General features: G+C 41.1%; 1 protein-coding gene across 2 annotated transcripts in view; it reads left to right on the top strand.

Annotated features, from left to right (window-relative positions):
* Positions 1 to 24,312, top strand: part of EGFL6 (EGF like domain multiple 6) — a 64,221-nt gene that overhangs the window by 17,454 nt on the left and 22,455 nt on the right. For both annotated transcript variants that reach the window (XM_033201336.1, XM_033201337.1), the window contains exons 2-7: positions 2,095 to 2,207; positions 7,954 to 8,046; positions 12,995 to 13,114; positions 17,490 to 17,609; positions 20,513 to 20,647; positions 22,455 to 22,577. In XM_033201336.1, the coding sequence (XP_033057227.1) occupies positions 2,095 to 2,207; positions 7,954 to 8,046; positions 12,995 to 13,114; positions 17,490 to 17,609; positions 20,513 to 20,647; positions 22,455 to 22,577 (704 nt within the window). The remainder of the gene's footprint in view (positions 1 to 2,094; positions 2,208 to 7,953; positions 8,047 to 12,994; positions 13,115 to 17,489; positions 17,610 to 20,512; positions 20,648 to 22,454; positions 22,578 to 24,312) is intronic.

The following is a 24,312-nucleotide window of genomic DNA, read 5'->3' as shown; positions in this document are numbered from 1 at the left end:
TGTGTTGGTAACATTTCACGTCCTCTCTTCCAGCTACTTGGAAATATACAATACATTGTTGCTAATTGTAATCACCCTACTGTGCTATAGAATATTGGAGTTTATCATAGGTTCTTTGGAAACTGTTAGTTAGGTGCAGACTGGGTCAAGATTGTGGTATCCCTTGCAGAATTGTTAGGAATATATAAATTAGATTAGACAAATGGCTGCATTATTTCTTAGTCAGAACTCTTTATCAGAGCATTTTAATAATATTTAGTATGCTATCCTATACTTGAATGCATGTTTCCAATAGACTGTGAACTTAAGAGTGCAAAGACCAGGCCCTTTTCATCACTGTACTCTATGTGCCTGAGACGGTACTTGGAACATAGCAAGTGCACAATAAATGTTTTGCTTTAAAGTACTACTACTTAATGAAAGAAAAGTTTACCTTCCAGGAGACATTTGGCAATGTCTGGAGACATTTTTGATTGTCAGAACTAGAGGGGTGTGTGCTACTGGCATCTGTAGATAAGACCATTGTTAAATATCCTACAATGCACAGGACAACTCCCAACAACAAACAATGATCTGGCCCAAAATATCAGTTGTGTAGAAGTTGAGAAGCCCTGTTCTAAATGTTTGAGTGACTTATGAATCCCTAAAATTAATTCCATTAAAAAATGAAGAAAAGTCCCCTTCAAGAAAAAGTAAATGTTAAAATCATCCTTGCATTTGGTGCTCTCAGTAAATGAAATGTCTCAGACCATATCTTTATAACTCTTAACTGAGTAATCAAATTTGTGGGAGAGGCAGAACATGAGGGAAATCTACAAGGTTGTTTAACTTCTCGACTTTGACTTACATATTATTAACTTGCATAAAGTTCAGTTCTATAGCAGAAAGCACATGGTAAAATGTGCATTCCTTTGTCTGTTAAAGAGCCCAGGAAACATTTTTACAGTGTATTTAATATGTGTAAGGAAATCATCACAGCCCTCCACTAAATATACAATGCAAGTATTTTCCTTCGAAGTCTGGTAGCAACCCTGTCCAATACCAGGACCGTAAGTAGGTAAACATGCAATGAACTTCATCCATGGCGGCACTACTTGGGGGCACTTGGTAGGGGGCAGGGGGCTCACCTTTTTCAGGCATCTAGATCAGGCAAGCTACAGCTTGCAGGCCAAAGCTAGGTGATCCCTCTTTGTAAACAGCCCATGAGCGAAGAACAGTTTTTACATTTTTAAATGTTCAAAGATGGAACAAAAGGAGAATACTATATCATGACACAGGAAAATTATATGCTATTCAAATTTCAGTGTCCATAAATAAAGTTTTATTGGAACACAATCATACCCATCTGTTTACTATTGCCTATGGCTGCTTTTGTACTTGGACAGATATCTCATGGCCCTACAAAGCCTAAAATACTTACCATCTGGCTTTTTACAGAAAATGTTTGCCGATCTCTGCTCTAAAATTAAGCAGTTTAGCAAATTGGGTTTCCAGGAGGTCATGTGGAATGGGAACGAGCCCTGGGCTAGAATTCCCAATACCCAGCTCTGCTGGGGATATGACGCCACTCCATTGGACTGGAGTTTCCTCCTCTGTAACATGAGAGGGCTTTGCTGAACGAGCTCTTCCAGCTCTTAATCATCTATAGTGTGTGTTGATTCCTGTCTATTCAATGGTTCCCAGGTGCCAGTGGGGTAAAAGTGCAGAGCTGTGGTCTGGGATAAAGCCACAGGACCAGAAGTCACTGAAATAGACAAAGAACTGGATAGTTGCTATGCATATACAGAGCAGATCTGAAAAATGGCACTCTACAAGGTTCAAAAACATACATTTTGGACATCTTCATGTACCCTAGTTTTATAGATTGTGTAACCAAATTCTTTTAACCGTGGGGAAGAAGGAAATGGTTGAAACTAATTATTGAGGAAGGATGGCAACCCCAAAATTCAGGTTTTCAAAATCTAATTTAGCACTTACTGCTGGTTTGTTGAAATTAACCAGGTAATTGACATCTCTGGTTCTTTTAGTAGTAGGGAAGAGTTTCTGTTGTCTTTTCTATTTTCTCAATACTAACATGTAGTTCTTTATCTGCAGTGCCAGGCATCACGGGTTGTTAGCATCGGCACGTCAGCCTGGGGTCTGTCACTATGGAACTAGACTAGCCTGCTGCTACGGCTGGAGAAGAAACAGCAAGGGAGTCTGTGAAGGTAATTTTGTAAAAACTCAGACCCTGCACTTGGATCAGGGCCCTTAGGTTTTTATCTGTCACACCATGAACTGCCACAAAATTGCCAGTGGATCTCTTAGGCAAGGACATGCATAACTACCAATAACCAAGGTCTGGGTTCCTATGAGATCTCTTCCCAGACAAAATGTGGCTGATGCCATCATACTTGGCATGATTTATTTTAGAAGACTGTCTTGTCAATTATTTTTGTGATTATCTTAGTGAGTATGACTGGGTTGTTTGTTTTTGGTTTTCTTTTTAATCTAAAGGAACTAAGATGGGCAAAAGCAGGCCAGTAAATTCCTCCTCTAATTATAGTTTAAGTGATTTCCAATGAAATACACTTTTTAATTATTAATCATCCAACTAGTAGGCTTCAGCCACAAAACAAGTACGCCTTTTAGCTTATAGATTTGTTACTCACATTTTTAAAATCCATACTGCCAATTTCTAAATGTTTTCAAGGTACACATGCATATATGCAAAGATTTTAAGTATTTTGCTGATTTTTTATACATTGCAAACCAAGGAACCATAATTTGCCTTGGACATTGTTTCTCAAACTATGAGTTAGGAACTCCAAGAGAGGTCTCTGATCATTTCAAGGAGGTTGGGGAGGGCAGAGATGAGCATAAAGTTTTTGCCTTTTTTTTTTTTTTAATGACTTTCCGTAATGACCAACACTGGCAGTATAGTGGAACAAAATCCACATTCCTCCTAACTGACTGTCTCACCAGGGGTGTATTCCTTCAGGGCAGGAGTCTACTCTCACTGTCCCTGTGTCCTTCAGTAGGTAGCATGTGCCTCATCCTAAGTTCTTTATCTATTAAATGGGATACCAACACAATTGCAGGTCCCATAAAAGTACTAACATGTTAGTTATTTTTAGGAATAACAATGCTACCTTCTTTTTGCTGGTCTGTTCCTGCCCCAACCTCCTTCTCTCTGGCTGGTTAAAAAATATCTGGATTGACCATAAGTGGGGTCAGAACTTGATAATATCCAAAATCTATAAAACAATAGAAAACATTGATACTGTTCCCACATGTTCCATAGTATGCAAAACCTTCTGCCATCATAGTTTGCTTGTGACAAGATGACAAGAGCATAAAAATACTAGACAAAAACAAAGATCATCATTGCCCACTTAGATAAAGGAAGTTAGAATATCCTCCTGGGACTTGTGTCAATTAAAAGAGTGGGTCCCCATCCTGATTGGATTGATAGTGTCACAATCAAGGGCATTGAGAACCAGACTGACCTGGGTGACCTTGGGCAAGCTAGCTAAGGTAAGCTAGCTAAGGCTCAATTTCCTCCTCTGCAACATGGTGAGAGCAATACTTACCTCTGAGAGTAAGGAGTGTATGCATTAAAGGGTGAGTTCATACCTGTCATGCATAGAAAATACCTCATAAATTACCATTCCTTCAGGAAGGACCAATAATTCTCATAACAAACTTCTCTTCATTAAAGCACCAGGTGATGGGGGGATTAAATGTGGCTCTATTCTTTTTCTAGACACAACATAACACATTTTTATTTGAAGTCAGCCAGGTGGAAGGGGCAAAAACCACGTGAAACACATGATTTAGAATCTCTCTTACAGTTGCACAAACATCAGTGTCTACTGCCATAAAACTTGTAAGACCCAGCATGTTGCTGGTAAATAAATGAAGGCAAGGTTTGACTTTCAGGAAGGGCTTTTCTGTAACTGCATAAGAGCAATTTGGCCATGACGCATGCAGCCAATCACATTCTCAATGCTTTCAGGGACTGTATAATACCACAGGCATAAAATAATTTAAAGCAAGATGTTAAAACGGCAAGTGCAGAGGGTTCAAGCAAAATGCTCACTATGCAAGTTTTGCAAGCTGAAGAGACAGTCAGCACACCTACTGCTCTAGTCAAATGTTCGGGTCTTAAATTGCAATGATTTTTAGATCTAAAATGTGTATCATGTTTTATCCAATTTGCATGGTCCTTCTTGATGGTAAAGTCATATGTTTCTTGAAGCACCAAATAACAGGGTAGTTATTCCCTGATTGCTGGATTTCTGATTTCTAAGCCAGAGTTGTGGGATGCATGATAATAAGAATACACGGCCGGGCGCGGTGGCTCAAGCCTGTAATCCCAGCACTTTGGGAGGCCGAGACGGGCGGATCACGAGGTCAGGAGATCGAGACCATCCTGGCTAACATGGTGAAACCCCGTCTCTACTAAAAATACAAAAAAAAACTAGCCGGGCGAGGTGGCGGGCGCCTGTAGTCCCAGCTACTCGGGAGGCTGAGGCAGGAGAATGGCGTGAACCCGGGAGGCGGAGCTTGCAGTGAGCCGAGGTTGCGCCACTGCACTCCAGTCTGGGCGACAGAGCGAGACTCCGCCTCAAAAAAAAAAAAAAAAAAAAAAAAGAGAATACACATCAACCTGCCCCAACAAGGAGAGCCAGACCCCAGGCTGTGAGGTCCCAGTCCACCCAGGCTTTCCCCTCTGCCTGTCTATTTGCCCTTCACTCCTCTTGAAGCCCTGCCTCTATGTATGCTGGAGCTTTCTAGCTCTCAGCCTCTACCCTGTCTAAATCTCCTCCCAAGGCAGGGTCTCATCAATTCGATATCATTACCCTTAAAATGTATGCCACTTTAGTGAGATGAAATACAGAGTTGTCCGTGAACAAGTACCTGATGAAAAGCTCCAGATAGAGAAGTTTGGGGGAGAACTAAATAAGACTTTTACTTTGTCTAAAGCATGCTTCAATCTCAGGCCATTTTAAACACAAACTGAATTTCCCTTGCTGTCAATTGGCTGTTCAAGTCACAGATCCAAAGTTACTGTAAATTGAAAACATCTTATTAAAGCTTTAACCTTATAGCAAGGGTATTATTCACCATTTCTCCTATGTTCTATTTGGCATTTATGCTGGGCTTTCCTGTCTGGATCACATTGGAAATCAGATCAGTTTCCAGGGAACAACTAGAGGCCTTCAGGGCTTTAAAAAAAAAAAAAAAGATTTATTTTTCTAATATCTGAATTTAAAGTTGCAACTCCAAGTACATATCCATAACAAAGTAGACACTGGAAATTAAATTCTGTCTCTTTTGTCTCTAAAAGTGGAAAAACTTTGCTGGGGAAGCATTTTTCCCTTATGATTTGTTCAGAGCCATAAAATGTTCCCCTGTTAAAAGTTCCACAATAATTACTTTATTCATTATTCAAAAATATTCAAATATTTAACATGTTTACAACACTATATTAAACGCTACAGGAGACACAATGATGAACGTTAAGTCCCTGTCCTAAAGGCACTTGGAACAAGTAGTAGATGAAAGACAAGCACTGTAGCCAAATATATGCCTCATTAATAAGACAAAAACTGATCAGTTGCACAGGAGGGGCCTGCCAAAGTTCTGTGGAGTTCTAGAAGTTGAGTGGGCATTCATAGGTGGCTGGAGAAATCTGTAAAGGCTTTTAGAAGAAGGGGTCATGCAAGGTGATCCTTGAAGAATGGGGAGGACATTAACTACTAGAAACCCAGGGAAGAGTATCCTAGGGAGGGGTAGGAAAAGGCAGAAAGTAAAGGGTAGGTCTAGAAAACAGCAAGCAATGTCTTTTGCCCACAGTGTTGCCTTTGTCAGGGGGTGGGGGGTGCGGCTAGAAAAGAAGGTGGAGGCCAGATCGGGCTAGGTTTGAATTTATTTATTTATTTTTGTTTTCTAGACAGAGTCTTGCTCTGTCACCCAGGCTGGAATGCAGCAGTGCGACCTCAGCTCACTGCAACCTCTGCCTCCTGGGTTCAAGTGATTCTCCTGCCTCAGTCTCCCAAGTAGCTGGGATTACAGATGCCTGCCTCCATGCCTGGCTAATTTTTGGATTTTTAGTAGAGATGTGGTTTCCCCATGTTGACCAGGCTGGTCTCAAACTCCTGACCTCAAGTGATCCATCCTCCGCGGCCTCCCAAAGTTCTGGGATTACAGACTTGAGTCACCATGCCTAGCCAGATCATGCTAGTTTTAACTTGGTTATGATACCTGTACTGTATTCAGGAGGGAACAAAGATTATATGATGACCTCTGTGCAAGGCATGGCATGATCAGAGCTATGCTTTTGGACTATTAGTTTAATGTCACGTCTGCATCAAGTTTGCTAGGAGCAGAGCCTGAAAGGGGGATTCTTGTACAAATACTCCATTGAAAGGTGTCTTAGGAGCAATTTGCAAGGGAATGGGGGAGTAGGGGAAGGGGCTAGGCAGAGATATGGTTTCAAAAGAAGTCTAGCTTCAGCCTGATCCCACAGGGACCTCTAGGGCGTTAATTGCACCAGAGTTTGTCCTGCCAAGAAACAAGGAACTAGGCTGTTAGACTCCTGCATCAGTGAGGCACTGGTCACAAGCTGTGGTGGGGAAAGCAGGGAGAGAGAGGGATTTAGCATCATCTTCCAAGTATCTGTGGGCAAGGCAGTTCCCATTAGCTAGATAGATAAGATAGATAGTTGTTCAATGAATGAGTTGGTGGTAGAAACAGGAATAGGATATTGCAACTGAATGGTCTGGAGACAAAAAAAAATAGACAACTGAATTTTTTGAGTCCAGGTAACTGGTAGAGGAATGATGATAATAACAAAAAATAGGATCTGGGGTTTAGGGAAAGATGCTGATATCTTTAAGAATAGGCTTTCTTGGAGGTGGACCTACTATGAGCCAGGGGAATTGATGGACGGAGAAGTAGGCACCATTCCTGGGCAATTGCTGAGTCATTCTTTCCTATTATGGCTATTTCTTGAGCTCCGACTGTATCCAGAAGCTGCTGAGAATCCTTGATACCCTAAAAGTCTCCTTTCTCTCTCATATATTATGTCCTCTCCCTTTCTACTCTTGGGGCTTTCCCATTTTTCTTTTTTCCTATCTATTGCTTTTTCTCCTTATAACCTCCTTGTGAGCTGGAATGAAACGATCCATCATCTTTGACTATTTGTTTTCTTGCCCCCGACTGAATCAGTTACAACATCCTACCCCTGTTGTTTCTCCTACCACTTTATTCATTGAACAAATATTTATTGTCTACTTTGTGTCAAGAGTTGGGATACAGAAATGAATAAAATAGAAAAACAAATCCTGCCTTTGTCGTGCTTTCTCATGCCTCCATCATCATCCTCATCATCATCATGATGCTTTTAGTTCCCATCCTTAAGGCTAGAAGTAGCACCTTCCTGCCTCCAATCTGTTGGTTGTTCAGTCTGACTGATAATGCACAGCATTAAAAAGATTTTGATCATTTAAAAGAGAAATGGAGAAAATATGGAGGAGATGAAACGAGGCAAGAGACAGAAGGAAGGGGAATGACGTTGGCATTTGCCCAGGGTTACTCTGGAGTCTCTTCCGGTTCCAATATTATACTTATTTTATTAAATCTTTTGTGTTTGCATGCAACACTGGCTGACTGTGGTCTGGGAGGCTTTATATTTCATTGAATACCACTGGAAGTGTGGCATTGCCGAGCAAACTTGCATGCATTGGGTGGGGGTGTGGTGGGCAGGGGTCGGGGGCGCAGTAATCTCATTCAAAAGAAAAATACTTTCCAGTGTCTGAAAGGTGAAAATAGATTCAAAGGGAGGCAGATCGTCCTCCGTATGTCCCCATGGAGTTCTCTGCCACACAGAACACAGCGAAGCTTTGCGTGCATTTCACTACACTAACTACTGTTCTTTTATCATCAAGACATCTTTTCCTTCCGCAGCTACATGCGAACCTGGATGCAAGTTTGGTGAGTGCATGGGACCAAACAAATGCAGATGCTTTCCAGGATACACCGGGAAAACCTGCAGTCAAGGTCAGTAAGGTAGCTTGGGGTCATAGTTCAAATTCAATCATTGCAGCAGGGCTGGAGACGCAATATGGTATGCAGGATTTCTTAGGGTTTTTTTAAAGTCAAATCTTCAAATGAAGGTGCTTTCAGGACAAGTTTTTCAATCTCTTCTCCTTGAAAAATGTAAAAAGTCTGATGTTTTTGTCAAGATGCCCAATAAAATGCCTTTTTTCTTTTCTTTTTTCTCTTTTTTTTTAACCATTTTGTTTTTATAAGCTAAAGGCCTTTTATATTTTTTACTTTTTTATTTCATCTCTTTCTGTAACACAGAAAAAAAGAGTCTTTTTAAAGTAAATAATTTTATTGTTTTTTAAACTACCTAAGTATTGTAAGTATGTTTTTATTTTTAAAATCCAACAGTGCAAAAAAATATAAAAGTGAGAGTAATCACCACTAGTTGTTACTATAAGCATAGTTAAGTTTGTCTTAGATCCTGGAAGTCTTTTTCTGTGATAGTACAAATGTAAGTATTTCTCACAGGCATCTTTGCATGTCAGCACACACAAAACTACTTTACATTTTTTAAGGCTATATCCTAGTCCCTAGTGTGAATACTTTTATCCTTTATGCAAAAATATGCTTTATTTAACCATTATCATTTATGTTGTCTCCAATTTTTTGCCATTACAAATAGTGCTAAATCTAACATTGTTCTATGCATAGCCCTGCTTTCTTGAATGAATATTTTTGTAGGAAAAATATTTAAAAGTGGAATTGTTGGGTTGAACGACGTGCATATTATTATACTTCATATACTTTTTTTTTTTTTTTTTGAGACAGTGTCTCGCTCTGTCACCCAGGGTAGAGTGCAGTGGCGTGATCATGGCTCACTGCAGCCTCAACCACCTGGGCTCTAGCAATCCTCCTTGCTACTCAGGGACCACAGGCACTTACCACCATGTCTGGCTACTTTTTACAGTTTTTGTATAGACGAGGTCCCACTACGTTGCCCAGGCTGGTCTTGAACTCCTGAGCTCAAGCCATCCTCCCGCCTTGCCCTCCCAAAGTGCTGAGATTAAAGGCTGAGCCACCACTCCTGGCCTTGATATATCGTAATAGATAATTTATAACTTCATCCCAGATCATTTGTCTGAAAACATTGAAGAGATTATAATATCTATAACAGTGGTTCTCAACCTGGGTAATTTTGTCTCCCAGGAAGAGTTGCCAGATAAAATACAGATACCCAGTTAGATTTTAATTTCACATAAACAACAAATAATTTTATAGTATATGTTTGTTCAAAATAGTATATGGGGGATGTGAGGGTGATCTGGCTGTGACATGTCTCCCCATTGCTCACCTGGGTTGATTTGGCTGATCTGACTGGCTAGGCAGACATCCCCTTCCTCCCTCACTGCTCCATGTGTGTCTTTCCTGAAGCTGTGCACTCGGGTGGAGAGGACGACCATCCCTGATAGAGGTGGACTGGCCTTCACTCAAGGCTATATTAGCTGTGCTCCCCTGCTAGAACCTCCAAACAGGCTCTCAAAATAGTATATGAGATGTGTGTATACTTAAAAAGTATTAGTCATTATCTGACATTCAAATTGATCTGAGAATCCTTTACAGTTTTGTTTAGAGATGGGGGTCTCACTATGTTGCCCAGGCTGGAGTGCAGTGACTATACTGCATCCATGATCTCCTGGCCTCAAAGCAATCCTCTCGCCTCAGACTTCTGACTACAGGCACACACCAATACACCCAGCTGGAATCTTGTATTTTTATTTGCCAGATCTGGGAGCCTTATCCCGGGCAACATCTGGCAGTGTCTGAAGACATTTGGAGCGGGTGCTACTGGTGTCTAATGGGTAGAGATCAGAGATGCTGCTAAGCACCTTACAATGCACAGGATAGCAGTACCCACAACAAAGAATGATCAGACCCAAATGTCAGTAGTGCCAAGACTGAAAAACCCTGCTCTAAATGTGGTGAATAAAAGTGCCTCATTGGAGCAAGGGATATGGTCTTTGCTATAGATCAGTAGATTTCAACTTGGGTGATTTTGTCATCCACGGGATACTTGACAATGACTGGGGACAATTTTGGTTGTCATAACTGGGTGTGGGAGGTACTCCTGGCATCTAGTGAATGGAGCCCAGGGATGCTGCTAAACATCCTGCAACGCACAGAACAGCCCCCCACAACAAATAACGATTTGTGTCAACAGAAGTTAAGAAACCCTGGCATGAAGAAATCTGCAATAATTCAGAAAGGGTCCCCAGTCCTATAATGAAGTTGAACAAAGAGGAGTAAATCAAATTCAGCTGCCCTTGGAAAATGGCGTTTCAGAGAAGACTGAACACCCACTCCACTCTACCACTCCCAGCCCTTGTCGCCAAGCCAAGAGGTTAGCCCCATAGACTGAAATAGCTGCTCTTTGAGCTGCCAACCCTACAGCCTCAGAGAGCAATCTGGCTCTCTGTGTCCTACCACCAGCATAGAGGCCAGAGTCCTGAAGATGCTTCTTAGAATTGCATGCAACTGCTTGAGAGAGGTGCTTCAAGAATTGTGCATTCAGGGTGGGCACAGTGGCTCACACCTGTAATCCCAGCACTTAGGGAGGCTGAGGTGGGTGGATCACCTGAGGTCAGGAGTTTGAGACCAGCCTGGCCAACATGGCAAAACCCCATCTCTACTAAAAATACAAAAATTAGCCGGGCATGGTGGCGAATGCCTGTAATCCTAGCTACTCGGGAGGCTGAGGCAGGAGAATCACTTGAACCCGGGAGGCGGAGGTTGCAGTGAGCCGAGATCATGCCATTGCACTGCAGCCTGGGCAACAGAACGAGACTCCATCTGAAAAAAAAAAATCATGCTTTCATAAGGAATAATTCAGCTATACCCCTCACCAGAGGTTTTACAGCAGAAAACTTGGTTTTCCATATGTTTTGGATTCTGAACCAAGATAATGTCTCAAGAGATTTAGAATAGAGACAATATTTTTCATGTTAGTTTTAAAGTCCCAGTAAAATATTAACGTTGAGGGAGTGGTCCAGTTGGCTGAAGTTTTGAGGCAATCTGTCTTCTTCCCACAGCCTCCCTGCCCTGTGGCAGCCTGATCAAAGTCCACGTACATCCATTAATGGTGACAGGCCTCAGCCCTCAACTCATGTCTTTCCCAAAACATTCTTCCAAGAAATGAGTGAGTCACCTCAGAGTTAGGGCCAAGCTATGGGATATTCCTGGGTTTCCCATTATGACCAATCAGCATTTCTCAGTTTCCCCATTTGAAGAGGTTAGGTTCTATGAGGGAGATGGTAGGGTAAAGGGGATAGGCAATGGAGAAGAGGGTTTCAAATGTCCAGTTAGGGCGTTGGAAAATCTCCATATAAGGATCTTTTCAGAGATGAAAGCAGCTCCTTATTTTCAAGAATCTGTTACCATGCTGACCTTTTGCCTTCCATGGAATTTGTTTGTTTTTTTCCTCTCTGTATCTTCCCTGGTAGAGTTAAGATATGAAACCCTCACATGACCGCATTTCCAAAGGCAACATCCTCTACAGATAATCTTTGTAAAGTTTTGTTTTCCTTCTGTGTCATTTTTTATTTTAATAAAAATGTTACTTATTCTTAAGTTGTTGTTTTTTTTTTTTTTAGAAAACACGAAAGCACAGAGAAGAAAGTCACCCTCGATCTTACCGCCTGAAGATAACCATTAGAGAGCATACCCTCCTAGGCTTTTCTTTTCCTATGTATTTTTTAAACAAATTTTGGAATGATCTGTACACAGAGTTTTCTAACCTTTTATCACTTAACATCCTGTGAACGTCATATATATATATACACACACATATGTGTATATATAAATGTGTGTATATATATACACACACATATATGTGTGTGTGTATATATATATATATATATAAAAATCATCCAGCCCAAATGTCATCCTGTGAACATCTTAGGATTAAATATTGTCCTCCAACTTCACCACTAAGAGCTGTCTGACAGGGCTCCCTCTAGAGGAATGTGAGCCAAAGCAATTTGGCCAGTGCAGGGGCCACCCGAAATAATAATTGACAGCAGGCTGTGCTGTCAGCCTGTCAGCGGCTGCTTGGGATAGCGTGAAAGGCAGAAATATATAAATTATCTATTTCTAACTTTTTGTTCAAGTAGTATACACATAGAATTGTGCATACATAAAATATGTATGGCTCAATGACTTGTTCTAAATGCCCATGTCACTAGTATCTAGATCAAAAGCCAGAAACTTGGCCCCTCAGAAGACTCCCTCACACACCTTCCAGTCACTTCCACTGCCAGTGAGAGAACCATATCTTGTGACCTCTTATATCACAGATTAGCTATGCTTGTTTTTTAACTGTATATAAATGGACTCATACAGTATGTACACATTTATATCCAGCTTCTTCCACTCAATATCATGTTTGTGAGATTCATCCATTGTTGCTCGTAGTTGTCATTTGTTCAGTTTCATTTCTGTATATTATTCCATTGTGTAAATATACAAGTCATTTATCTATTCTTCTGTTGGGAGGTGTTTGGATTACTTCTAGTTTGGGGCTATCTAGCATCATGCTATTATGATCATTTTAGTATGTAGGGTTTTTTTGGTGGGCAAAAATCCACATTTCTGTTGGGTATATTCCCAGGACTGGAATTTCCAGGTCATGAGTATGTCTAAATATAGCTTTAGTGGATTCTGCCAAGCAGTTTTCCAAAGTGTTGTACCAATTTACATTCCTTCCAGTGGTGTATAGTTATTCCATTTGCTACACATTGTTACCAATCCTTTAAAATAGAATTTGATGGTCAGAGAGGAGGTGGGTAAGTGGTAGTGTTCAGGGAAGCTAACCCAGTTGTCCTTTCCAAGACTGGGGTCTAATATTCCCCATCTGGAAGTTTCCTGATTCAGTTCACCTTTCCCTGTTTTCTAAATGTCCCTGCAGACGTGAATGAGTGTGGAATGAAACCCCGGCCATGCCAACACAGATGTGTGAATACACATGGAAGCTACAAGTGCTTTTGCCTCAGTGGCCACATGCTTATGCCAGATGCCACGTGTGTGAGTAAGTTTCAACTGCCAGGCTGAGCTCAGTCAATGTTTAAGTCTTGACTTTTGCCATTTGATGCTTGGGGAAAAGCTGATTTCAGTGATTTTTAAAAAAAATCTCTAATATTGCCCCCAGCTAAAATGTTTTGGGGCCCTTCTGTCCGTCCGTCCGTCCTTCCTTCCTTCCTTCCTTCCTTCCTTCCTTCCTTCCTTCCTCCTTCCTTCCTTCCTTCCTTCCTTCCTATTTTCTTCTTCTCCTTCTCCTCCTCCTCCTCCTCCTCCTCCTCTTCCTCCTCCTTCTTCTTTTTTTTTTTTCAAGACAGAGTCTAGCTCTGTCACCCAGGCTGGAGTGCAGTGGTGCGATCTCAGCTCACTGCAACTTCTGCCTCCTGAGTTCAAGCGATTCTCCTGCCTCAGCCTCCCAAGTAGCTGGGACTACAGGCACATGCCACCACGCCTAGCTAATTTTTGTATTTTTAGTAGAGATGGGGTTTCTTCATCTTGGCCAGCTGGTCTCAAACTCTTGACCTCAGGTGATCCACCCACTTCGGCCTCTCAAAGTCGTGGGATTACAGGCATGAGCCACCATGCCCAGCTTCCATAATTTTTTTTTTAAAAAGTAAGTGCTGCCTGGGCATGGTGGCTCACACCTGTAATCCCAGCACTTTGGGAGGCTGAGGCGGGTGGATCACCTGAGGTCAGGAGTTCGAGACCAGCCTGGTCAACATGAAGAAACCCCGTCTCTATTAAAGAAAAATACAAAAATTAGCCGGGCATGGTAGTACACCTGTAATCTCAGCTACTTGGGAAGCTGAGGCATGCAAATTGCTTGAACCAGGGAGGTGGAGGTTGCAGTGAGCCAAGATTGCACCACTGCATTCCAGCCTGGGTGAGAGAGCAAAGCTCTGTCTCAAAAAAAAAAAAGGTAAAATAACATGAAATTCACATTATTTTAAATTTCAAGTGAACAATTCAGTGGCTTTTAGTACATTCACAATGTTGTATAACCATCACCCCTATCGAGTTCCAGAAGATCTTCATCACTCCAAGAGGAAACCAGACCCAGTCAATCCCCACTCCCCCTCCTCCAGTCCCTGGCAACTACAAATCTGCCTTCCTTCTCTAGGGATTTGCCTATTCTGGACGCTTACTTTATAAATAAAAAGGCAAACTAGGGGAAAATAAATTATATATCTATAGCTGCATCTATATATATGCAGAGCCCTGTTGAGTTTCCTCATGAAAATAAACACGTTGAACAAAATAAGCAGATTGTTTTAGGGAGGTGATACATTTAAATTCCTTCTCGGAACATCAATTCTTCCCACCAGTTAACTTTCTCACGCCCCTTACCCCACTCCCAAAGATTAGTGACACTTGCTGGAAATACATTCCGACTTACTCACATTCCTGAAAAGAAAAGCCCTTCTGTGATAAAGAAAAACCCATGTCCTATGGGAGAGTAAGAGTCTATACCCATTCGTTTATTGAGAGGGAAGGCTCTTCAGGTTTTATGTTCCAGCTGAAAGGGAAACCCATCCTCCCTGTCTGCCTTCCCTTCTCCCCTTTTCTCTCTCCATCTTTCTTTCCTCTGCCTTGCAGTCCCCAACAAACCCAGAGCCAGCTTCCTGTGGTTGCGGAGTTGCGCGGACTCCCCAGCCCATCCTGGGTTTTCCCAAGATTATAAAATCTTGCCTAGTGCATGGGCTCCTCCTTGGCAAAGTGTCCCAACCCCACCAGTCACTTAGATCTTCTGCTAGCAAGCAAGCATTTGAAAGTAGGCATTGGAAGGGTCTTTTAAAAAAATCCTTATTATTATAAATTAAACAGAAACTCACAGGAAACAAACGCATAGTTTAATGAATTCTTATAAGTCAAGCACACTTGTAACTCTACCAGAACCTCCTCCTCCCACCCCTCCCTAAAGGGAACACTATCCAGGCTTTTATAGTAATCACTTAAAATTTCAAAAAGATGTATGCTAATGGATGTTTCTGAAACGTTCCATGAAAACCCAGTCAGTGCCAAAAAAGATATCTTTCCTCAAAAGGAAAAATAGAATTAGGTTAATTTTGAAGATTAATTTTAAAAGAAGACAACTAAAGAGAAAAGATGAAAGAATAAAGAAGTAATATAAGCATAGGTAGATGTTTGTTACAATACATTGGGTCTCTTTCTGTATATCTAGGGGTTACCTGTGCCTCCCTGTTTATAGGTCAAAGTGTCCAGATAGCCCTAGACCTCTCTCCTGGATGCTCATTGGATTCCACCTGACCCCTTGGGTCTCTTTTGTCCAGCTGGGTGATTGGCATGTTCTGGAGGGGAATGGAGGGAGGGAGTACATTCACCATGCCCCTCTGTTGTGGACATTGGGCTGAAACCATATGAGTTTCTTAGCCCCCTGCATTTCTAATCCACACACACTGGGCCGCTGTTATGGAAATGCCTTTGTGTGAGATAAGTTCTATTTAGCAACAAGTGACAAAAAAGCCAAGTAAATTGTCTCATTTACTTGAAAAGCTGAAGGAAAGCAGTTCCAGAGCAGTTCAAGAAGGAGTCAATCTCTGTCATCCTCAGAGTATTGATTTTACTCTCATGCTTGTGGCCTCATAGTTACAATATGGCTGCCCTAGCTCCGGACATCACACATACATGGCAAATAGACAAAACTAAGTGGGTACGGGTGATGCCAATGAACCAATGCCTCTTTTATGCTTGTCTCTTTTTATCATGCGTAATATCTTTTCCAGAAGCCTCATTTCCTCCAGTGGACTTATTTTTATATCTCTTTGACCACACTGCATCATATGGCCACTCCTTGCTGAAGGAAAGCTGGGAAAAGCCTCAGTGCTGGGAATGGCAAGAGAAAAGAGTCCAGAATGGTCTTCAGATAACTGATCAGTTAGATCTGCCACACGTTGTAGTTCAGTGACCTAAAAGACAAAGTCTTGTGACTTAAGTGACTCTCACTGAGGCTAGATATGTATGGAAAGATGTTGTGGGAAATCAGGGACCCCAAACAGAGGGACCAGCTGGAGCCATGGCAGAGGAACATGAATTGTGAAGATTTCATGGACATTTATCAGTTCCCAAAATTAACACTTTTATAATTTCTTATACCTGTCTTTACTTTAATCTCTAATCCCGTTATCTTCATAAGCTGAAAATGTACATCACCTCAGGATCACTATTGTACAAATTGATTGTAAAACATGTGTGTTTGAACAATATGAAATCAGTGCACCTTAAAAAAGAACAGAACAACAGTGATTTTCTGGGAACAAGGGAAGATAACCATAAGGTCTGACTGCCTGCAGGGTTGGGCAGAATAGAGCCATATTTTTCCTCTTGCAGGGAGCCCATAAATGGACATATGAGTAGGAGAGATCTTGCTGAATTCTTTTCCCAGCAAGGAATACCCTGGGAAAGGAATGCATTCCTGGAGGGAGGTCTATAAATGGCCACTCTGGGAGTATCTGTCTTATGCTGTTGAGATAAGGACTGAAATACGCCCTGGTCTCCTGCAGTACCCTCAGGCTTAGCAGGATTGAGAAATTCCAGCCTGGTAAATTTTGGTCAGACCAGTTCTCTGCTCTTGAACCCTGTTTCCTGTTAAGATGTTTATCAAGACAATACGTGCACAGGGGACATAGACCCTCATCAGCACCTCAGGACATAGACCCTCATCAGTAATTCTAATTTTGCCTTTGCCTTGTGACCTTTATTGCCCTTTGAAGCATGTGATCTTTGTGACCTACTCCCTGTTCATACACCCCCTCCCCTTTTAAAATCTCTAATAAAAACTTGCTGGTTTTGCAGCTGAGGGAACATCACAGACCTACTGATATGTAATGTTACTCCCAGAGGCCTAGATGTAAAATTCCTCTCTTTGTACTCTTTCTCTTTGTTTCTCAGACCGACCAACACTTAGGGAAAACAGAAAGAACCTATGTTAAAATATTGGGGGCTGGTTCCTCCACTAGAGAGATCTCCAGAGTAGATTCTTTTACCCTGATTACTCAGGTTGATAATCTCCATCAGCATTGCATTTCAACCTATTGAGGCCAGCCAGGTGACATAAAAGAGTAGCTAGATCACACACAAGTAGAGAAAGTGATACAGTCTGAGGGGTGCATGCCCTGCCTAAAGACAATCAAATTCAGTGAAGTGGCCAAGAAAGCAGACCATGAGTAGGATTCAGCCCCGGGGTCACCAAGATGCCACCCCTACTGATTCCTTTTGGCTCTCCATTTGGGACTCAGACAATGAAACTTGTCCTATAATGCCATGCAACATGTTCCATTCAATGGCCCAGAATTTGGTGATAGTTTCTTAGTAAGCTCTTTTTATCATCTCAAGAGAGAAAGGCTAATCCTTGTCTACTTTTTCAGACTCTAGGACATGTGCCATGACAAACTGTCAGTACGGCTGTGAAGACACAGAAGAAGGGCCACAGTGCCTGTGTCCATCCTCAGGACTCCTCCTGGCCCCAAATGGAAGAGTCTGTCTAGGTACAACAGCAGGAATCACCTCTACTCCTCCTTCTCCTCCCTTGACTGCCCCTTTACTGAATCTTTTTTAATTCATCACAATCAGCTTGTTGACTAGACATTGCAAACTTCTAAAAGTACAGACTTATATCCGTTTCTGAGATACTTTTAGCCACATATGCTCTAGATATACTTTGGGATGCTAAAAACCCATTTTTCTATTATTTTGTATTGCCTTAATGCCATAGTAGAAAAGGGATAAAGATAATTTTAGTATATTTACTATGTACATTTTATTTAAATTACCATCCAATATAAATTCCACTACTTATATATTGTCATTTAATGAGTAAGATCCTAAGGACCATTGAGCTTTATTCTGGGTTCTAGCTAATATTTTCTGGAAAAACTACATTTACTTATTTTTTAGGTACAACATTATTGAAAATAGTATATACCTTCTATATCATTTACATTAACATGTAATCAATTTCATGTTGTCTTTAAAACTTGCTCTGAGTTATATGAACTAAGTATAATTAATTTAACTGGAGAAAATGAGCAGATTAAGTCCATAATATTAATTAAGGGAACATAAAAATTATTTGTTTATAACTTTGAATTTAGTCAAATCCATTGGCTTAGAACATTCCTCTCTTGCTCTCCTTTGTCTTATTTGGTGTCTTAGTTTTGGGTTCCACAGAAGCTGACCCTGAGCAACTAGTTGATCTGGGAGGTGAACCCAGGAAACACTGGTTGAGGAGTATGGAAGTAACCCAGGGAAAGGAAAGTACCAATGCTGGGTGAATCTGATGAGCAGGTTAAATGAGCTGGGGGCACCTCTGGGAGGCAGAGGGAAGCTGCCCCTGAATTTTCCCTCTGGGGCAGGGGTGCTGGATATTCATCCACCAACTTCTGCCCTTCATTGATGGGAGGCTGCTCTGGGACATGACCCCCCAGCACTCCCAGCCTGGCCTGGGTCAGGAGCAAAGCACAATGTCGTAGGTGCAGCAAACAGCCTTTGGCAGGGATGGAAACTTGAATGCTGAGGAGCTGTGGATGGAGCACCCACAGGGCACTCTCAGTAACTGAAGCAACACTTTTTTCACTTTGTGCTTTGGTTCCTTTGTGGATTTGAATTATGTTCAACCATAAAATTGCCATCAAATTGTATATACTCATAACACTTAATTACATTGCACCTAATATACATAATATTTAGAGTAAGTGAGCACTTAGCATTAATGAGGGATATCAAACCAAATCAGAATGTTGAAAGAATTCTTAATCTTCTGTGATTTAAAGAAGCACATATCAGTATGATTTCATAATCTTCTTCACTGCAATAGAAATACTTTTCAGTCAAGGTGCTAGATGTTTATTTATCCTAACTATACATAATGTAAAAAAAAACTGCACTTAGAAAGCTCAGCCAAATGGATCCTAAATTAGTTAAACGCTTTTAAAAAATATACATATAAATTAAAATTTTCTCTCTACTCTTTGAGAATAATCAAAGATTTAATTAGGTTCACAGGATTTACTACTTTTTAGTATAATAAGATTTATATGACAAGGTTAATTCTTGACCAAACGGAATCCAAATTTCCACCCATCTCTTTGAGTTGTTGGGTGCCGTTTTTATTGGAAGGGAAAGATGATGTGCATGAAAATGACCGCCAGAAATAATTTTGTTCAACCCAACACTTATTTATTATTTGGAAAATGCAAGGGGCCAGCCTGGGCAATATAGCAAGACCCCATCTCTATTTAAAAATGTTTGTTAAAAATAGCTGAGCATGGTGATGTGCACCTGTAGTTCCAGCTATGCCGGAGGCTGAGGTGGGAGGATCGCTTGAACTCAGGAATTTGAGACCAGCCCGAGCAACGTAGGCAGATCCCGTTTCTACAAAAAATAAATAAAAAGTAGCCAGGCATGGTGGTATATGCTTTGTAGTCCCAGCTACTCAGGAGGCTAAGGTGGGAGGATCACTTGAGCCTGGGGAGTTTGAAGCTGTAGTGAGCCATGATTGTTCCACTACACTCCAGCATGGGTGACAGACCAGGCCTTGTCTCAAAAAAAAAAAAAAAAAAAAAAAAAAGACTGCAAGGGAAATAGTAAGATAACACCAACTTGCCTGTTTAAGCCAGGTTCAGAAGAACAACCTAACATCTATTTGATTTGACATCTGAAAGTTAAACCAAGCCTGAGTCTTAGTGGATTGGTCAGCATAGCTGTCAGCCCCTCTGTAACCTGACTTTCAATGGTAGAAAAGGAACAACACACCTATTGTTGGCTAAAATTACATCATTACATAATTACACCTGACCCACAATTTACGCATAAGTGCATGCCTTCACTGCCACATTTCTGTGAGTCAATATTGCAGGGGCCTTGGACAGTCTTACTCATGAAATAGTTATTTTGTAAAATGCAAATTGTGAAAGTCTGTGTGTTTGGTTTGCTGAAAGTGTAGCTATCTGACTCTAGTTTCAAAAATTGTATATGTTATACAATATACAATATTCACTCAGTTGGGGAAAATATTCACTCAGCACACATGTAATGTATAGGTACCAAGTGCCAGACACATGCTCCCTGCCTGAGAACAGTCAGGGCCTAACAGAAGATGTGAATGTAAGTAATGACATTATGGAAAGATAATGCCTCTTAAAAGGGTATAAAGTAGTATAAATACATAAAGTGAAGAGCTGTGTGTGTGCCTGGGGGATCTAGAACACTTGCCAGAGGATATGATGTTGGCACCAGTATACTATAATCAGTTTCCCAGGTAAAGAAACTGCGCATGTGCATGCACGGTGCATGCTGTGTGTGTGTGTGTGTGTGTGTGTGTGTATGAGTGTGTGCATGCATGCAGCTACTTTTCTTACTATCACTGACACCTTCTGGTTTTACACCCTAGATATTGATGAATGTGCCTCTGGTAAAGCCATCTGTCCCTACAATCGAAGATGTGTGAACACATTTGGAAGCTACTACTGCAAATGTCACATTGGTTTTGAACTGCAATATATCAGTGGCCGATATGACTGTATGGGTAAGATTCGATGGCACCTTTTCCTTTTTTTCCTGTCCCCACCAAACCTTTGAGCCTTCTCTGCAGATATTTTGATGTCAATTCAATCTATTAGTTGAACAATCTACTGTGCTGACCAGCTTAACAATAAGGAAAGGTTATTTTTTTAGGTGTCTGGCATTTAGGGAATTCCAATGACATCAATTATAAAGCTAGATCAATAAAGATTTAAAGTAAGGAATACAGCTCTCTTGTGGAAACGATTATCTTGAGATGATTCTGGTGGGACTCTTTTTAATTTGGCTTTTTGTTTTGTTTATATTTTTTGTTCTATCTCCAGTTACACATCTAAAAATGGGAACAATAAAGCAGTATTTATATTTGGTAAAAGGAAGAATAACAAGGTCTATCTAATCTTGATCTCAGGGATCTGTTTATAACAGTCTCCATCAGGGGTGGCTTTAGAGAAGTGTATGAGAGACATGAAGGCCTATGCTTTTTCCTTTCCCCTCTTTCAGCCCTTTCATAGTTCAAGCTCCAAATATAATGTTCCTTTTCCACAGTTACCAAAATCACTCTCTGATAAGATTCTGGTACCAGTTAGCTATTGCCCTAATCTACGTGAAATATTTTATTCCTTAGTGAATGGATTTCAAGCCTCCGTGAACAAGTGAGGTGGGTTATTTGGGGAGTCCTTAGATGCATTCCCATTGCCCTTTATATAATGTAGGATGGGGCCTGCCCTATAGTGAAGGGAAATTCGGGCTCCCTGTGGATTTCTCTACCCATAACACGTGTAACAAAGGTATATGCATGACATGGAAGGCTAATAGTTGAGGAAAAATAGGATTATTTCAACGCTATACTCAGGGCTTCCCAGGACACATATTGTGTAATCATATTGGGGCAACACTCAATTGCTGGGTTTCTACAAACCATCTTGTGAAGCTTCCACAGCTCTTCCCTCAAATTTCAAACACAAAGTCCATCCTAGAGAGGATCATATAATCCATATTTCTCATGGACTTGGACCCCATGCCCTCCTGTAGACCAAACCAGCCCTGTAATCCTATGATGCTGTGTTACAGAGTTTAATCCTGTTTCCTAATACCTAAGGGGAGGTTCCACAGAACAGGGTGGAATTCACATGGAAAGCTTCAAAAGGAAACAAATCTTTGAGACTTTAAAGGTGATTAAGATTAGCGTCTTAGCTTAGCTTTGTGGCTAAATTAAAACCAACAGGTTATTTTGTACATATATGTCTACAAATACATAGATAGAAAATGGGGTGGAGAATACGGCAAATGAACCTCTCACTTGGGTGGAATTTGGCAAATTTTCCTCCTCTAAACCCAGCAGACAAGCTCAGACCAGCCTGATCCTTTCTCCTGGCAGTCTTAGAACAAAATGCCTGTGCCTATAAGTTAGATGATGTCAATGGTTCCTAGTTGATCTTGCCTTTGTTTGTTAGGAGTTTCAAGACCTTCTGAATATAGAATTGATTTTCTGATATTGTTATTTAGTTCTAAGTTAGATGAAAAAGTTAAGAGAAAAACGTAACATCTTACACATTTCGATAGCATTGATAAGCAGAAGATGAAATTGCTGTGGGGGAGGGAAGCAGCAAACACTCCCTACATACCAGGCAGCAAACAAAGCCAGGGCTGCTGGCCAATGAGCCTGCAGTTCTGAACACCTCTCAGTTCTCAGGCAACGCTTGGTTTGTCAGGGGCATTTAGTGCTTGACCCTACAGTTGTTCAAGTGGAAGGGAGAGTCTTTCAGCAAGCCCTGTATCACAGAGTTGTTCACTGGAATGTTCTTTTTTAGATATAAACGAATGTACAATGGATAGCCATACGTGCAGCCACCATGCCAATTGCTTCAATACCCAAGGGTCCTTCAAGTGTAAATGCAAGCAGGGATATAAAGGCAATGGACTTCGGTGTTCTGGTAAGTAGCATTTGGTCATGGTGTCTTAGCTATTCCCAATGAAGCATTCTCCCCATATCTCCTTCCTCCCTCTATTTCTCTCCTTTCTTTGTCTTTCTCTCCCTCTCCCTCTCCCTCACCCTCACTCTGTGTATGTGTGCAGTGTTTAACTCTCTGCCTCAGCCTTTTCTTCTTTGCTAATTGGACCACATCTCCAATACTCACTGAAGTTGTAGGCACTAAACTTAATGAACAGCAAGGGTACTTAATATCTTTCTGGCCATGACATACTTCAAATACTGAACAAAAGATTTAGGACAAAAGACACTGAGCAAATGTATCTATCAGGATAGACTGAGTTATGGTGCAGTAGCAAGCAAACCTAAAATAACAGTGGCTTAAAACCACAAAGGTTTTTTAACCAAGTGAATCTGGACATTTTCCAGAATGCACAGCCAAAACAAAGTATGATGAAGCTGATCTTCATTAAAGTATGATCACTTTATCTGTCATCCTCAAGGCTGGATCCACTTGTTTTAATGTATATAGCAGAGAGTTCCATTGTTCTTGCTGATGAAATATTTAATACTTTTTGTTAAAACTTTAAATTTATAAACCAGACATCTAACAATAAAATGTCACTGCTATTAATAACTACAACAACAATAAAAGTTTATTTCTCACTCAAGTAATATGTCCAAAGAGAATTTTTCGGGGGTTTCTTCTCAGTACAGTCACTTAAGGACACAGACTGATAGAGGCCCCATCATTTTATGGTACCATGGTCTCAATTCAAGGCCTTAGGGTTTGTCACAACAGAGAAAGAAGCATGGGCAATCATGCACCAGCTGTTAGTTTATTCAACTTGGAAGTATCTAACTTCAAGGGACAAAAATAATAATAAACTTGCTGTGTGCCCAAAAGAGAAGAAAACTAGAAATCTTGGTGAATACCAGGAATGTCTCCCAAGGCAAGGCAGCTATGATTACAGCGCAGTCACTTCCCTAGTAAACAATCATCCAGGTTCGGCTGGGTGTGGTGGCTCACACTTGTAATCCTAGCACTTTGGGAGGCCCGGGGGGGCAGATCACCTAAGGTCAGGAGTTCAAGACCAGCCTGGCCAACATCGTAAAACCCTGTCCCTACTAAAAATACAAAAAAATTAGCCAGGCATGGTGGTGCACATCTTTAATCTCAATTACTCAGGAGGCTGAGGCACAAGAATTGCTTGAACTTGGGAGGCAGAGTTTGCAGTGAGCTGAGATTGCACCACTGCACTCCAGCCTGGGCAACAGAGTAAGACTCTGTCTCAAAATATTAAAATAAATAAATAAATAAATAAAGTCATGCAGGTTTATCCCTCTGGTCATGACCCTTTTAGCACTGGCTCATAGTGTGACTAGACTTGTTGATTGCCCTGATTCAACTCTGTTATATACCCCTTAGCAGAGTTCCTGCATGTTCAATAAATATGGCTGCAAGGTATACCCTGACTTACATCACATTCCATACCCCCATCTGACCAATGCTCCCAATGATGCAAATGACTGTAACAGTGTCCACTCAGTCATACAAAAATAAACTGTATGTACCATGCTAGACATTTAGCGCCACACCCATAAAAGGTTCACAGTACCCCAGTGGGCTAGTGTTGAGCACCACTGGACAAGAGTATGTATAAAAGAATATAACCGAAGAAAATGAGTCTGGAAATCAAATTCTGTGAAGGACTGCCAAAAGAACAGGGCAGCATTTA

This window comes from Trachypithecus francoisi, unplaced genomic scaffold, assembly GCF_009764315.1.
Source record: "Trachypithecus francoisi isolate TF-2019V2 unplaced genomic scaffold, Tfra_2.0 Lachesis_group6, whole genome shotgun sequence".
NCBI classification, from domain to species: Eukaryota; Metazoa; Chordata; class Mammalia; order Primates; family Cercopithecidae; genus Trachypithecus; species Trachypithecus francoisi.
The sequence above is the reverse complement of the archived record's forward strand: the minus strand, read 5'-3'. Positions and strand labels throughout refer to the sequence as shown.